This window comes from Corticium candelabrum, chromosome 13 (assembly GCF_963422355.1).
Source record: "Corticium candelabrum chromosome 13, ooCorCand1.1, whole genome shotgun sequence".
Taxonomy (NCBI): domain Eukaryota; kingdom Metazoa; phylum Porifera; class Homoscleromorpha; order Homosclerophorida; family Plakinidae; genus Corticium; species Corticium candelabrum.
This window is the reverse complement of record NC_085097.1, coordinates 6649069-6666196: the sequence shown is the minus strand read 5'-3', so window position 1 is coordinate 6666196 and position 17128 is coordinate 6649069. Positions and strand designations below refer to the sequence as shown.

General features: G+C 41.4%; 5 protein-coding genes across 8 annotated transcripts in view; 2 read left to right on the top strand and 3 right to left on the bottom strand.

Annotated features, from left to right (window-relative positions):
- The first annotated feature begins 186 nt into the window (after positions 1–186).
- On the top strand, positions 187–5648 carry LOC134188780 (basic helix-loop-helix ARNT-like protein 1). 4 transcript variants are annotated; one of them, XM_062656979.1, is made up of 9 exons: positions 187–290; positions 356–391; positions 1468–1497; positions 1551–1708; positions 1941–2020; positions 3150–3242; positions 3444–3561; positions 3626–3779; positions 5496–5648. In XM_062656979.1, the coding sequence occupies exons 1-9, from the start codon at positions 208–210 to the stop codon at positions 5497–5499; spliced, it is 756 nt and encodes a 251-aa protein (XP_062512963.1). In that variant the 5' UTR covers positions 187–207; the 3' UTR covers positions 5500–5648. The 4 variants fall into 4 exon arrangements, with proteins under 4 accessions (XP_062512963.1, XP_062512961.1, XP_062512960.1 ...); XM_062656977.1 differs by lacking the exon at positions 5496–5648 and adding an exon at positions 4372–5438 and having other exon boundaries at positions 1953–2020; XM_062656976.1 differs by lacking the exon at positions 5496–5648 and adding an exon at positions 4372–5438.
- On the bottom strand, positions 2114–2943 carry LOC134189273 (uncharacterized). Its single transcript, XM_062657511.1, has one exon. It carries the CDS (start codon positions 2901–2903, stop codon positions 2166–2168), a length of 738 nt encoding a protein of 245 aa, XP_062513495.1. The 5' UTR covers positions 2904–2943; the 3' UTR covers positions 2114–2165.
- Positions 5649–5989: 341 nt separating the features above from the next.
- On the bottom strand, positions 5990–9523 carry LOC134188779 (uncharacterized). The gene is made up of 10 exons (XM_062656975.1): positions 9379–9523; positions 9189–9317; positions 9037–9135; positions 8938–8981; positions 8652–8688; positions 7465–8592; positions 7325–7401; positions 6878–7028; positions 6641–6820; positions 5990–6505 (listed from the first exon to the last, which is right to left on the bottom strand). The coding sequence occupies exons 1-10, from the start codon at positions 9476–9478 to the stop codon at positions 6162–6164; spliced, it is 2289 nt and encodes a 762-aa protein (XP_062512959.1). The 5' UTR covers positions 9479–9523; the 3' UTR covers positions 5990–6161.
- On the bottom strand, positions 9499–13795 carry LOC134188614 (uncharacterized). The gene is made up of 9 exons (XM_062656781.1): positions 13762–13795; positions 13672–13679; positions 13582–13606; positions 13266–13391; positions 13130–13199; positions 10186–10253; positions 9840–9965; positions 9579–9697; positions 9499–9504 (listed from the first exon to the last, which is right to left on the bottom strand). The coding sequence occupies exons 1-9, from the start codon at positions 13793–13795 to the stop codon at positions 9499–9501; spliced, it is 582 nt and encodes a 193-aa protein (XP_062512765.1).
- Positions 13796–16858: 3063 nt separating this feature from the next.
- LOC134188935 (protein cycle-like) overlaps positions 16859–17128 on the top strand; it is a 2243-nt gene continuing 1973 nt past the window's right edge. Inside the window, exon 1 of the mRNA XM_062657150.1 lies at positions 16859–17101. Coding sequence (XP_062513134.1) covers positions 17019–17101 — 83 coding nt within the window. The 5' untranslated portion in view covers positions 16859–17018. The remainder of the gene's footprint in view (positions 17102–17128) is intronic.

Below are 17128 nucleotides of genomic sequence, written 5' to 3'. Positions count from 1 at the left end.
TGCGCGAGACTTAATTCAGTATTCCGAGGCGAAAAGTTGTCTTTCAATTCTCACTACCTAATCACCATAGTTACTGTTGCCGTAGTTATCAAGCAGTTACATTTTAAAGAATACCGAATGAAGTACATAAGAAGGGTTTGCATTGGCGTCACATCCGGGCAACTTAATTTCCTACTTCAACACAAATCGTAGTTTGTGTGAAGAAAAATGAGCTCTAGCGATGTAACATGCGAGAGATCATTAGGAGGAGGCAGACGCAAACGAAAGAGCTCTAAAACGTCGACGGTCGAGTGAGAAAACAAAGAGAATGTCTTTTTCTCATGAATGTTGAATGAAAATGGCGTCTTGTCGACAGGCCAGACGACGCAGAAGACTCGGAAGGACGAGATCCGTGAGTACACGTGTTTGTATGTCGCTCGGAACGATAATAAACGACTGACTGAGTGAGAGTGTTTGGCCATTCCCACCCACCCCGGCACGGGGTTTTGTGTCTTTGTGACTTTTTCCGTTGCCTGATTGAATTGGGTGATGTGTGACAATCAGTAGGAAGTGTTGGCACGCGGTTGTTGAGGTTGATCCGTTTGGTAGGACACAGACGGAAGGAATCCAAAGAAGTGTGTTGAACCCATCAGAAAGAAGGAAATTGCAACAATGTAGCAACAGAATAAACTTAAACATTAAGATATGAATATTGTACATATGGATATGCATTAAGAAATGGAATATGAGTTACAGATAGTGATGAGGCAGGATGTAAGGTCGGGCAGTGTGACATGCAGCAGCGAAGTCATCATCATTAACAATGGAAGATGGACACTCGTGTAGACAGACAGATGAACAACGGATTGACAGACAGAAGGGCACAGACTAGACAGACAAGACAGACGGACAAATAGATGGATTGACAGACATGTAGAGAGACGTATGGACACACACATTGACAGACATATATCTAGAGAGACTGTGGATTGACATGTAGACTGGCAGATTGGCACATGTGGACAGACTCACTGATAGCTAGACATGTAGACAGACAGAACATAGAGACAGACAAAATGGGTGCACATGTAGACACACACACACACACACACACACACACACACACACACACACACACACACACACACACACACACACACACACACACACACACACACACACACACACACAACAGTTGGATGATGGACACATATAGACAGACAGATAGACGGACACACATGGAGACAGACAGATTGATGGGCACACACATACACAGATGGATGATGGATATACATCTAGACAGACAGACAGATGGACACACTTGGAGATAGACAGATAGACGCTCATATAGACAGACAGATGGACACACATGTAGACAGACAGATAGACAGATGTAGGTATGTCTAAAACTTGGTTGGAACTAAATGCAAACATAACCTGAGATGCTGCATTACTACACTCATTTCTCTATTTCTTTTCCGTGTATAGCTCGGATGGTGATGGAACAGAAAAGCAAAGGTTTGTGTTTATACTTAAACATTTTTACTTTATTATTGAATAAAAAGTTTTAGAGAGACTCACAATCAAATCGAGAAGCGAAGACGAGAGAAGATGAACACGTATATCAACGAGTTGTCGGCATTGGTTCCTGAGTGTGTGCAGACAAACAAGAGAATGGATAAACTGACAGTTTTGAAGTTGGCTGTTCGGCATCTGAGAGAGCTGAGAGGTTGAGGAGCTGACTGCTGTGTTGTGTTGTGTGTTGCTTAGTTTGTGTGTTTGTGTGACTATTTGGTTGTTTGTTTGTTTGTTTTTGTCTTTGTTGATTTGGTTGTGCTTTTTCTGTGTTTTTTTGTTTATTTATTTGCTTATCTGTTTATTTGTTTGTCTCTTGATTGTCTGTCTTTGTTTGAGTTTGTATTCTACAACATTATGGTGCTAACCTCTTGTGTTCTTTGTAGGTAATCCATTAGATGATGAGCAGCTGCAAGTCAAGCCACAATTCTTGGCTGATGACGAGTTGAAGTATCTGATATTAGAGGTCAATAGATTTTTATTTTTAGATATTGTTAGATGTGATTTTACTATGTTGCAACATACACACACACACACACACACACACACACACACACACACACACACACACACACACACACACACCTGGAATTGGAATTCCGCCATACCCACTATGGACTTCGGCATTGCAGAAGTTTTCGCCAAGAAGAGCGGTCATTGGCTTGTGACGGGTCAATATTCAATGACACCAGGTCTCGTTGAATGGTATCAATCCACCTGTTCTTTGGACCATGCTGAGGGCATTTCACATTATGCAACTTGCTTCTTAGCAACAACTTTTGTGGACGAGAGACGTTCATCCGTTGTAAATAACCAAGCCACTGCAATCTTTGATGTTGAATTTGACATTCAATTGGTTCTTCCTTGGCAGATTTCAAATTGAAGGAATTTCTTATCTTGTTCAGTCTTGATACACCCAAGATAGATCTAATACAGCGCATATGAAAAGTGTTCAGTCTTCGAATATCTACTTGAGTGATTGCCCAAGTCTCACAACCATATAGTAAAACTGGCATCACTAGTGACCTAAAGACTCTCAGTTTTGTGTTCTTGCTAAATCCTCGGCTTGTGAACACTCTACATTTCCAAGAACAGAATGTCCTGCTAGCTTTCTGAATACGTTCAACAACCTCTAAGTGACAATCCCCTGACTTAGTCACAATGCTGCCCAAATAGCAGAATTCAGAAACATTCTCTAGAACACGACCAGCAATCGAGATGTTTGCTTCTTCAGCACCAATACTCAGGATTTTAGTTTTGTCAGTGTTGATCCTCATACCCCATTTCATAAATGTATCATGGAAAGCATTCACCATCTGCTGCAACTCACTACTTGACCATGTGTCCATCAGGTTTACACGATGGTCATCTGACTGTGTATTTGCTACTACTCGCAGAATAGAACACACACACACACACACACACACACACACACACACACACACACACACACACACACACACACACACACACACACACACACACAACACACACACACACATACACACACACACACACACACACACACACACACACACACACACACACACACATTACAGTCTGTGGCTGATTAGTTTATGTTTTGGTTGTTGTAGGCGGCGGACGGGTTTCTGTTTGTTGTCGGGTGTGAGCATGGCAAGTTGATTTACGTGTCAGATTCTATTAGTCCAATTCTGAAGCAATCAGAGGTAATGTGTTGTGTATCTGGGGTGACTTGTTTGTCTGTTTGTTTATTCATTTATTTACTTGTTTGTCCATCAATCTGTTTGTCTCATTTCTCTCTCTATTTCTCCTCATTCTGTTTGTTCCTCTTCATGTCTGTTTGTCCATTAATCAATACGTTTTCTCGTCTTCAATTCTCATCATTCCTCACATCTTATCCCATTCAGCATGATTGGATGGGCAAAGAAATCTATGAAGTCATCCATCCTCGTGACGTCGGAAGAGTGAAAGACCAACTGGTCGTCAACAACGTTTCCTCCACCTCAGAAGCAAGCGACTCCAAAAGTCAAACAAACTTATACAATTAGAGTCTCACTCTGTTGCTGTAAATGTTTCTTTCTCTGTGTAGGTCAGTCACATTTGGCTACCGGCAGTCGTCGTTCGTTTTTCTGTCGTATGAGATGTGGTGCGAGTGTGAGCAATCGGATTGAAGAGCAGGATTGTGATGTGGTATCAGCGTCTGCTGCCGAACAAGTTTACTATGTTGTTGTTCATGTGACTGGGTGAGTGTGTGTGTGTGTGTGTGTGTGTGTGTGTGTGTGTGTGTGTGTGTGTGTGTGTGTGTGTGATGTGGGTCTGGTGTGGCTTTATTGCACGAGTTTCTTTGTGTTGTTTGTTGAGTTACTTGTTTGTCTGTTTGTTTGTTTGTATCCTTGTATGTGTGACTGTTTGTTTGTCTATCCATTTAGGTTGTCTGTTTGTCTGTTTGTTAGTTGGTTTTTGTCTGTTTGTTTGTCTTTTTGTCTGTTTGTTTGTCTTTTTGTCTGTTTGATTGTTTGTCTGTCTGTTTGTTTGTCAGTATGTTATATCATTGTCTGTAAGTGTGTTAGTCCATTACCTTTCGTTGTCCAGTTGTCTGTTTGTTACACCAACACATTTTCCAGCCAAAAATTTTACTGTCTATTCCTCACAAACTCATCTATCTGTCCATCCACAAACCACAACCTGATTCTACATTAGGTTGTAGAATTAGGTATGTAGAATGTACTAGGACATACATGCATACATACATACACACAACTCTATGGACAACACAAACGTCTGAATGTCTATCAAAAACAGTAAAAACTGGCAAAATCGTGTCACCAATTGCAGGCTAGCGGACTGGTACAGAGGACACGCCAGCAGCACTTTTAACCACAGCAGCACTATCACCAGCAACACCACCACAACCCCCATCATCATCATCACCCACAGCAACAGCATCAGCCGAACGTACGACGAGTGACCACCGGTCAGATGGTAATGGGCGGCAGCATCCAGTTTGGCAACCCGGCACAGGGACAGATGCCCAAACCGATCCACGTGACTACGTACGGCTCACACGCTCAACAAGTGGCTCCCACGCTGCGAGTTCAGTTGGCAAGATATTGGTGAATGTGTGGGCGCATTCTTTAGAAAAGTGAATGCGGAAGTTGTCAGGCTCAGCGTGAGACAGAATTCTTGCGTCTGAAGAGAACGCGAATAAGTGGAGATGACTTTGAAAGTATAAAAGTTATTGGGCGAGGAGCTTTTGGAAAGGCAATTTGCATATGTAACGTGCACTAGAAGTGTGTGTGTGTGTGTGTGTGTGTGTGTGTGTGTGTGTGTGTGTGTGTGTGTCGGAGTATTGGGTTTATTCCCAGAAGCAGCACCATCTGCTACCGAGCGCGTCCACCGGTTGCAGATTGTTGAACAACTCTTAGATATAAGGGTTAGCTTGAAATAAGCAGGCCTTGCCTCACGAATAAGCAGTCGCGGACAATCTGGTGGCAGTGTTATCAGAGAGTGATGAGATAACAGGTGGCAGTGTTGTCTCTATAAATTTTAATGTCACAGATTCTCTATGACAACACTTGGCATGGCAGTGCAGCCGTCATAAATAGGCTGTTGCTACGAAGTCTGATTAGCAATTCAGCACAGTATCTGTAAGCAGCTGTGGTCACTTTGGCTCTAAAGAGCAGTTTACTAATTTGGGGTTTTAGTTTTCTGGTCAGCTTACTGAGTCCATACGTGCTGTTTGGGATGTTCTAGTCTTACACCTGTCCACATATAACACGTACTGGAAGAGAGAGTGGAATCAGTTCTGCACACGCTCATTTCACTATAATCCATTCTATTGTGCAAGTTCTTTCATGGTGACTTGTTTTGTGTGTGTGTGTGTGTGTGTGTGTGTGTGTGTGTGTGTGTGTGTGTGTGTGTGTGTGTATGTGTGACGCATTGTATGTGTGTGGTATCAGGTGACATAATGAATTTGTTGATGAAGAAAGACACATTGAGTGAGAAGGAAACACTTTTCTAGATGGCAGAGTCTGTGTTGGCTATCAATTCTATTCATCGGTTGGGGTTCATACATAGAGACATTGAAACAGCAATGTAAGTATGGACACACACACACACACACACACACACACACACACACACACACACACACGCACACACGCACTCAGCAATGAAACTTACTCACGTCATAGGATTCTGCTATTTTAGAATTTCAATCTATGAGATATCACAAACGAAGATAACCTAGTCATCACTACTTTATTGATATCAACTGGATACATCAGTGCCTTGGCATCCGATTATCGTTGCTCTTCAATTGCCATTTTGTGATGGATAGAAAGGAGCCAATTTGTGCAGTCAACATCATAGGGATAGATCTGGTTTTAACACTACGAGTACTTGAGCATGAGTTACTGTTAGGGTATGAGACAACGACTACCACACCCACACATATTGGTACATACAACACATTCATTGTACTGACAATGTACAAGGCAAGTGAAGAGAAGGACACGTGGTAGAACAAGTAGCAGAACGTGTGTATATAAAATAAGATAATTGGAGTTCATGATAACGTGAATAATATATAAAACGTTATAGAAATAAAGTTTGTACACATGCAGTCATTTTGATGGACAAACATGCTCCACCAAGTCGCAGCCAAAAATACGTTCTGCCTGCAATCGGCGATTGATATCACACATTGCTGTGATAATTGAGCATCGAGTGGCTTTAACGCCAAATTTCTTGGTCCACATGTCCAATGCCTTTTTAGTCTGTGCAAATAAATTATTATGGTAATTACCTTTTATTATATCTATTCTGTCCATAGTGAAGAAGGTTGGTGATAGATGGGATACAAATTCCTGCCAACAAGCAGTGACTTTACCAGTCACATACAACATCTCTTTGTCTGTGCATTTGCTCTTTGCACTTGACTCTAGTCTCTTTTGTTGCTCTGTTTCCACTACAGTAAAAACTTAGAGTAAACCACAATGTTACAAAGTAGAAAGTGGAAACAATAATACAACAGTGAAAATGACCGTGTTTTCTAGCTACAACCAAGTGAATAGTAAAACAATTTTTGTACAAATTTTTTCACCTTTGTTTGTCCCTTGGTCTACTGCTTCCGATAGCATGCTGCTGCCATCTTCATGATCATTGACAATATGAGGTAACATCTCTGCAGACGGGTCAATGAAAACGTGTACAAAATATCCGAGACGAGTTTGTCCATCTGAAGAAAATATGTGTATCTCCACTCGATCAGCATGTGGCCAAGCTACATACAACAATCAAGGTAAACACATGACTATCATGTCAAACGTATGTAACTTACCAGGAGTAACAGTTTCTATTGTACGACTATCCAGCCTTTCTCCTGGAACTTCTTCAACTGTCTGACCTGTAGTATCTATGTACCGGAAAGTACATCCTGTGTAAGGAACTTCACTTCCAACAGGAAGACGAACTAGCAATGAGCTTTTCTCCTGACACAAAGATACAACACAAATGTTAATAGAGAAAAGGAGCCTGAAATCTCAAAAAAATTTATTTAAATTTTAACTTAATCAACAAAAAGTCTAACAGTTAAGTTAATTAACAAGCAAGATAAACTACATCATTCTAATGCTAACTGGCGTTTCTGTATTTGATAATAAGCCTTCTTACACTTCTATGGAATGGATTTACTATACCATCAATACTCCATAGATTTATAGTGTGTGTAGTGGTGGAGTACACATACATACATTGTACTGTACTAACGACAATTAACAAAACATACTCGAACTTTGCTGCACGTGGCACTGACATCACATTGACTGACTGTGTGTACATCAGCACACTGTCGCATTATTGATCCTACAAACACAAATAGATAATGCAATAAGAATTGAACAATCCAAAGTCAGTGTAAAAACCAACTTTGTGATGAAGTTCTATCACTTGCTGCTGTAGATGAAGATGTGGAGCCAGAAGAATGTAGACCCTCTTCACTACAGAAGTAGAATGCTTCCTGTTCCTCATCTGCAAGAGAAGGAGAGTGAGAAGATAAACTGGAATTTGATGAATCAGCTGATTTGGACAGTTTGTGAACTGCTTCCAGTTCCAGAGTGAAGTCCACTTCACCTTGTCTGATATACTCAACACGAACAGGAACAACTAAACTATCAGGACGAGGGCCCTTTATTTCAACCTCAAATGTAAAGCAATGATCACGATCAAATGGTTGATCCCACAAATATTTAGTTGGATACTGAACTTCTGCATCACCTCGACACAATGACCATTCTGGACCAAGTTGAGGCTTCATAACTATGTCACCTTCATAGTAAATATTAAATTCTGTCACTGGACAGAGTTGGATAGCAGGCAATGATACATGTCCTTGATGGTCACGAATAATTTTCTGACCAATTTCTTCATATGAATTGAAAAGATGCACTGATAATGACCACTTGCAAGAAGAAAGACTTCGACCAAGAACTACACATCCCATCTTCCTTCTGAATAAAATGGTTGGGCTCTTAATAAAACTAACAAGCCACACCCACCAACTAAAACTGGTCACCTCCACTGACCAGCTGTTGGGATCAAATGGAATGTGTGACTTCACTTCCTGAGTATCAGGAGAATACATTACCACATCACGCCATCTCCACTTCGTCTCATCGAGTCTTGATTCACATCTCATCAGAGTGAATGACCCGCCTGCTGAAGTCACATCAGCTATGGTGTTGATACACACTTTGATTGGCTTGCTGAATGACACGTCATGGGGACCAAGAAAAATAACTGGACTGACCACTTGGGAGCCACTAGCAGAGACGGGAGGCATATACTTATCATGCATGAATGAATGAATGGAGAATTGTGTTGGTGATTGAACGGCACCCGCTGGAACAGTAATGCTCACACTGCCAGCACTCAGCTCTCCTCCCTCACTGCCCATCGTCTCGTGGAATGACAAGCCATCACTGCTACCAACATGCAACACTTCCAATGTACCACCCACCCACAATGGGTGGCACAGATCAGAAATGTCAAGATTTTCTAGTAAAACAAACAACATGGGATGAGTTGCTTAATGGATTGTATGCAGCATGTCATACCCATTGTGGGTGCAGATTGATCAGGATGATCGTCACCCTACACAGAAGAGAGAGATCAAAGTAGAATACAGAAATTACACTCAATCAACCAACCAAATATCCCAACCAACTAATTAAATAACAGAAAAACAAAAACCACAACACACATTCAAAAGCCAGGAAAGAGAAACAAACAAATCAGTGTAAGTAAAGCAACAAACAGACTGACTGGTCGACACAAGCAACAATCAAACAAACATACAAGCAAACAGATGATGACTGTTGTAAGTCTACTATCATTCTCTACCTCATCCTCAATTGGTGACTTTCTCTCAAGTCTATTTCCTCTCTCTAACACATACAAGTAGTTCAATACAATCTTTACAAAGCCAATGATTGTCCTCACCATCTGTCTGTTCTACTTCTTCTGCTTTCCCTTCACTAATAATTGTCTCGCCAGATTGTGGCCGTTGGAATGGGCTCAGTCTCCTTAGTAGACGCATTACTGCAAAACAAACTCAATAATCACAACATTAACCTTCCACTCAAATATCAGACCTTCTGATCTCTGACTGCTGTTGCGAGGCTGCTGGTTAATATTGATGATTCGAAGAGCAGAAAATAGAGCAGGCTGGGCACGTTTGTAGTCAGCAATATTTAGCAAACATTCTGACAATAAAATCAATGCTAAAAACAGAAAACAGCAACTGTGAGAGATGCAGGTAAAGAGAAATGAGGAAATTCTGACTGGAGATTTTGTCAGAGTGATTTTGATGGAGACCAACTTCTTCAATGTCGACAGCTTCAGAGAGAAGTTTCTCTGCTTCTTTGTTGTTCCCTTTTTTCATCAGACATTTTCCCAAATGTTTCAATGCTGTACAAATCAAGACACATTGATACACACACATGCTGATTTGACATTATAGAACATTTAGACATACGAAATGCTGTATCAGGATGTTTCTCTTGGAGAGAACGTCTTCTTATGTCAAGACATTCTCTCAAGTATTGTTCGCTCTCATCCAAGTTTCCTACTGCCAGTAAATACACTCCCAGTTGACCAACAGCTGAGAACAACAACAACTCGTAACCAACACATGACAATTATGACTGATTTATACTGCAGTATCAACATGTGCAAATGATAATCAGCATGTCAAGCTCACAATTCACATAAAGTTGATGTCAAAAGAAAGACAAGAAACTAACCCATAGCCACATCAGGATGTTCATGATGGAGACTTGATTTATACATCCTGACACAGTCGGTCATCAGCTTGATTGATTCACTTACTTTACCTTGTAGGTTCAGACAGTTAGCAAGTGTGTACTGAGCTGAATAAGATAAACAATGATGATATTATAGACAACACATTGAATCAACGTGAGGTGAGTAGAGTTGTTTCAGTAAGAAGAGTGAGAGGTTGGTTAGTTTACATAGTAAACGTAGGTTAACATCAGGAGTAGAAGATTACCGAGGTTAGCCGAACCTTTCTAATGATAAAGGGCAGAGTTCTGCCCACGGTGGTCAGGGGTGGTCAGGTCCGACCATCACCTCCCAGACGCCGACCACCTTGACACAGATGCCGACCATCATGTTTAATTTGATCTATTTCAGATTTTCTTAACAAATAATTACAACGATTGTGTCATGTGATGTATGTGGTGCATTTCGCGAGGCAGTCCACATCTACGTAAATCCTCTTCAAGTCGATCGTTTCATTTTCAACTTCTGTCTGGACGTCGTGTCGACGGTCGTCACACCTTGAACCCAGTCCTTCCTTCCCGTATGTTCGAAATATTAATTAATATTACCCGTATGTTCACTGCAAAGTTCCGGTATGTCTATCCTGCATTACTTTTGGACTCAGATCGGTCCTCCGAACAAGAAGAGAAAGGAAAAGATTGTTGACGAGTTGGAAGACTGTAGTGATAGCGACATCTCACCAGGTGTCGAGTCAATCGACGGCGTGGGTGACCGCGGCGTGCCAGATTCTCATTAAGAAAGTAGTTTCTGCAGCGGCACTTCGAAATCAAACACTTCTGTGCTACTATGAATAGAAATTGAAGGCCCAGCAGACGTTCATGGTTCCCTGTTGGAAAAGCGGTTGAACTGTGGTCGAAAAAGAAAAACCGGCGGATTTCATTGTTGTAACTAAACTGTGTGATGCTGTGTCTGTGTGTCTTGTGTCTGAGTCAGCCTCAGCAGGGTCAAGTACAGTAAAACTCTAATTAGTAATTTAATTATAGACTCAGACACTGACTCGTGTACTGTACCACGTGTGACCACGCCCCCTTTAAGTTCTCAAACTAAGACCACTATCCACTTTTTTCTGGGCAGAACCCTGAAAGGGCTACTGCAGTGCAAAAAACAAAAATTATTTTTGAGCTAAATTAATTAAAAGATGTACATGTGTGTACTTTAAAAAAAATAAATTAGATTTTTAGCACGCGTTTTGAGAGAATGAGAGCAGTCCAAAGCTACTTCTGCAATACTATTTCCGGAATGAGGCGTGCTAACACACTGACTTCAGTGGAGGCAGAGTAGTGCTATCATACCTACTAATTAGTATGGCGAATGGTTCAAAAAAAGCACGTTGGAGCGATCTTGCTACCCGTAGGGATTCGGAAAGCGATTCAGAGGATTCATCGTTGAGCAAAGTGCTGGAACACGCAGAAGAGCAATCTCTCAGTCCGTCGACATCCTCATCTAAATGCAGCAGAAGACTTTGGATCTGTGGAACCGTATATGTTTGAGCCACTCGCTGACAGTTCATCTACTGATCAATTGCCCTCATCTGCTGATGTTGACGAACACAGTGAACGGCTGTCTGACATGTCATGGTAAGTCTTAGTGTGCAGGAGCAGAAGTTGCCAACAGCTGTACGTGGGATGTCTGTAGGTGTGATTGCGGTTACTGCAAAATTATGATTACTGTACTGCACAAGTGAGTGTGTGTATTGCAAAGAAATTGCAAAACAGTGTGTTCTTCAAATTGACAGCTGCAAACTCCATTGTGCTCTGTTGGACCTTCCCAGTCGTCTTGTTCGTCAAACTTGTTTTACTCAACTTTTACAAAGCTGTGGATTTTTGGAAACCGAAATACACTAAATTCAGACTGACCAGAATTGTTGCAGCCTGCTGCAACACAATGCCGCACCATACACGAGTATCACAACAATGGATAGGGTGACTCCAGTGACGTCAACATGCTAATCCACCCCATTCCAGAAATGGAAAAGCGGAAGTAACTTTTAACTGCTCTCATTCTCTCAGTACATTCACAAAATATCTAATTTTATTTTTTCTTTAGCTCAAAAAATAATTTTTGATTTTTGCACTGCAGTAGCCCCTTAAAAGTACACTCTGTCGTTTAGCGCTACTCCCCCGCAAACTTGATTGCATGGTCTACACAATCAAGTTGGAAAGTTGGGCTGAACTACAGGCAAAGCTGGATATCAGAGCGTAGTCACCGTTACAAATAAGGAAAACTTACAGGAGCAACTTTGCAATCCAGTTGTTGAAGAGTTCGGGTCGCGCACAAACCAACTCGTCACCTTTCCTCAGGTCAAAGGCACTAAATAGGTTACGTTTTGCACAAAACCAGGTTTGAACATGCGAGCACTACATATCAGCGTAAAAACAGAGAGCATAAGATGATCACGTGGTAAGCAATAATTAGATCACGTGATAAGTGCAAGCACACAAATGCAGTGCAGTTGGTCCCTTCAGCCTTGCATGCGCATCCATGCCCGTTTCATAACCCACGAACACATTTTCTCAACGTCTCGCGAGAGTCTTCTAGCATTTTGATGTTAGCGAGGCTCCTAGTGTTAGTACACTTTGACAGAATGTTTCTCACGTGACCATCGCATGCGCTCTGTTTTCAGGCTATTTGCTGCTAATATCTAGTGCTCTCATATCCAACTTTGCTTGTAGTTCAGACCAACCTTCTATCTTGATTGCGTAGCTATGCAATCAAGTTTGCGTGGGCGTAGCGCTAAACGACAGAGTGTACCTTTAATAATAGCTAGCAGTTGAACTATGTATTAATGCAAATGACTGTGAGAACGTTGCATTGTTCGGTTAGCATTATCTAGCTGGTAGCTTTCTGATATCCCTCACTCCCGCCCATGTTTTAGGAAGGTTATATGAAATATATATCAGGTAGCGTGCCAGTGGAGGGGCCTTCTTTAGGCCAGTCTTGGCCCAACATTACGAGTGTACCACCACTAAAGTTGCAATGTCAATGCGACTAACATCTTTGGCGCAAGCCAGTTGTGTCATGTACGTCATTAAACAGAATGGGTTCTGTGATTGTGTGTTGAGTCTCCAACGTCAACTCCACTGACCTCTTGAGCTTGAGTACATGGTGGTTCTAACGGGCGTTGACCCTCCAACGTCACCCTGAGTGACCTCTTGGGTTCACCCCACTCGTTGGAGCTCAGCGTGTGAGCTGACCACTCTGGTTAACCCATTGCTCACATATTCCTCACAACCTGGCACGTTGCCCCATTGAAGCCCACACTGTCTCGTGTCTACACGGTATTGCAACTAGCGGACATGTTGCTTACAACACAGTAGTGTATTACAAGTGATGTTAACTTACAATTGTATCAGAGAATGAACACATACCATGTGCAACATCACGATGATCTTTTGTGTGAGCAGATTTCATGATCTCAAGTGAATGTCTCAATAATCTTTCTGCTTCAGACAGTTTCTTTTGTTTCATAAAACAGTTACCAAGCAGCGTCATAGCTAAAATAAGAATAAAGGTGAGAATTAAGACACAACAACTTTTCTTGCTAATTAACTTGCAAGACAACAATCAATGTCTAACATATTTCAATGCAGTAGTGAGAAATGAGTTCTTTCTCACACAACATGCAACCACTCTTCCAGTCTGTCCATCATAACTGATTAAACGAGACCTTTCTACAGCACATACCCTGCACACTCACATTGTTGTGCAGCTGTAGAAATGTGCATAGTGTAAGCATGCGCAATAACACAAACAGATAGACAGACAACCAATCACTCTAGCAGCTAGCAAATGCACACCATGTAACAAGTAATACACAAACCACGACCTCTAATGCATTAAACGTCCCTTTTGTCTCTTACTTACACACTATCGTTATGTCAGTATTCTTGTAGCCCATCATGCACCACTTGAACACAATTTTGCCTTTCACTTTACATGTGCTTTGTCTGACACACTGACACAGACCAGACGGATACAAAATAGAGAGAAATCATGGTCAACAAAGACAGATAGCAAAACTAAAAACTGAACAGATCAACATACAATACACACTCAAGTAAATTCATGCAATAATACACAAACTCTCACACATACACAAGCAGGGAGAGACACAAGAGAAAGACAGACAGACTGGTGGTAAGACAAACATCATATCCTCTTGTCAAATAAGTTGAAAATCTTTCAAAAACAACAATTACTCACACACAACACTTACTCAATACCACGTTCACATGATTAGCTGGATGGTGTTTCTGTTGTATTAACAAGCACTCCTCCACTAATGATGTGGCATCAACGTACTTGGATTGATGTAAGTAACATTGCCCCAGAGAATACAAGGCTGTAAGTACAAACAAACAAAAGTCAGTCACACAGTAAATACACCATATACATACAAGTACACACTCCATCATATGTGACATACACCAACACATACTAGACAGTGACTTTCACTGACTCTCGGCTTCCCCTTTCAAGACGTTCACCCCACATTCATTTGTCACGTTGGTGACACCAAACGCAGCAAGTACCTAACCGAGAGTTTTATTGACGTGTTCTTATTAAGAGAAAATGGACCATAGGTCTACGTTTGGTGTGAATTGCAAACATCATGTAAACATTGCATATATAGGAAGCCTTTGCTCAATATCTGCATGTTTTTCACTACACATACTTACACTACTATTTTCTATGTAATAATCTACTCACATGAAGAACCGGCTGATCAGCTAGTTACTGTGCAAATAAATGCAACTGACTAAATACACATTCATCTCTTTAAAAACGTCAGTTGATCACAAACTTTCAGATGTCGAGTGCAACTAAGAGTCACGTGGTCAGCAAATGCATTTTCAAAACTAGTGATGATTGGCAATTAAGTGAAGTTAGTTGTTACCAGCAGACAGACAGATGGAGCTAGGAATGGATGAACAAACAAACAGGCAGCCAGACAAACAGCCAAGCTAACTACGTACATGCTATTGGAATGATCTCACATGATGGCATTTCCACGTATGATCCTTGCCATCATTATCTAGTTATCATACATGATAAAGGTTCATCTAAACTTCACTGCATCATTTAATCACTTTAAGTGATGTAGACTAGGCTGTATGTATCATACAGTCCAATTCACTATTAACTGGATTTTAGTCTAAAATCATAAACATAAAACAAACATTACAATACAACTCACTGTCAGCTAGTGAGAGATTATGTGTCTCAGGATGTTTTCTCTCAACTGACAAAACATTTTCTAGAATTGCTTGTGCTTTCACATATTCTCCATTCCAAACGTATGCGTTCCCCAGATCACCAAGAACTGAAGAGCAGAACAAAACCACAAACCCTGACTTTAGAATTTCTGCAATATTTTCAATCAAAACAACATTCCTCACCTTCCAGTCTCAGTCCATCTGTTACTTCCAAATGTTGTTCTGCCATTTCTCTAGCTTTTTCATTCATTCTAATTGCCTCTCCAAACTGTCCCTCTTCTACAAACTTCCATCCTTTATCCTTTAGATCTATCAAATACAATCATTGTTACACTCAAACACATTCTATTTCTTAGCAACATGCAATATGTCAGACACACACACACACACACACACACACACACACACACACACACACACACACACACACACACACACAATGGACAAATAGATATGCCCTTCGGAAAGTCCAGAAGATAGCACCCCTTGCCTATTTCTAGGTAGGGACCCCAGAGCTACTCGGAGTTTTAGGCCGCATTAACGACCCCATGATGCGTGGCCGCGGAACTGGACCTCAAGTCCACACATACCCGTATATACTGCGTGATGTTCTGCAAACCAGCGGTCTAGTCCACCCCCAGTCAAAGACCAGGTACTCATTTATACTCCTGAGTCAAGAGAGGCAATTGTGAGTGAATTTCTTGCCCAAGGAAATTACGTCTGTACTCAACCGTGAACCTATGACCTCAACATCCAGGATGTTTCCATTCTCCAAATGCAACTCTCTAACCAACTGAGCTACAGACACACAGACACACACACACACACCACACAGACACACACACAGACACAGACACACACACACACACACACACACACACACACACACACACACACAGACACAGACACACACACACCACACAGACACACACACACAGACACACACACACACACACACACACACACACACACACACACACACACACACACACAACTCATTTCTGAACATTAACTAAAACATGATCATTTCCCATATTGCAATGCTTACCTCTGATCTCTTTCTTGATATCCATCTGTTAACAAAAAGTCTAGATGAAAACATAGAGTTGACTAAGTCTATAGACAAACAATGCTATCCTTCTACCAATAATCTCACATTAATTAATTAAAACTCGTAATTAAAACATTTCACGGAATACGTGACCTCAAAACTAGCGCACTACTTACGAAATTCCCGTATATGAATTTCTGAGCTTTTTGTTTACTCACTCACGTGAGTAGGAGGGGCCAACTAACCTTGGTCGTTCAGTCGCTGCGCGCTTTCAATGCGAGAACAGAACACGAATCGAACGCAACACAAACAATAGAACTACAAATACGCTGCGCAAACTGATCTCAATCAAAAGTAACCGTCGAGACGTCTCAACATTCAAACAAACGTGAGATTGAGTAGCAACGAAGGCGTCGCCTACACCGAAAAGGCGCAATTTCATCTATTCGTCGCTCACTCTGCCTCCTTCCTACTATTAACTTTGTTACAATGACGTAGACACACTTGTAGCACAGGAATCTTCAAAGATGCAGCAGGAAATGACGGAATGAACGAAGACGGCAACAAAATGTGGCCAGTCACGTGCAAAAGGTGGAGCAGACCGAACCTGCATGCCCGGATATATATGTATATCCGGGCTTTAGTTGCGCGAGACATTAGTATTCCGAGGCGAAAAGTTTCTGTTGCCTTTCAATTCTCACTACCTAATCACCATAGTTACTATTGCCGTAGTTACCAAGCAGTTACATTTTAAAGAATACCGAATGAAGTACATAAGAAGCGTTTGCATTGTTGTCACATCCGGGCAACTTAATTTCCTACTTCAACACAAATCGTAGTTTGTGTGAAGAAAAATGAGCTCTAGCGATGTAACAGGCGAGAGATCATTAGGAGGAGGCAGACGCAAACGAAAGAGCTCTAAAACGTCGATGGTCGAGTGAGAAAACAAAGAGAATGTCTTTTT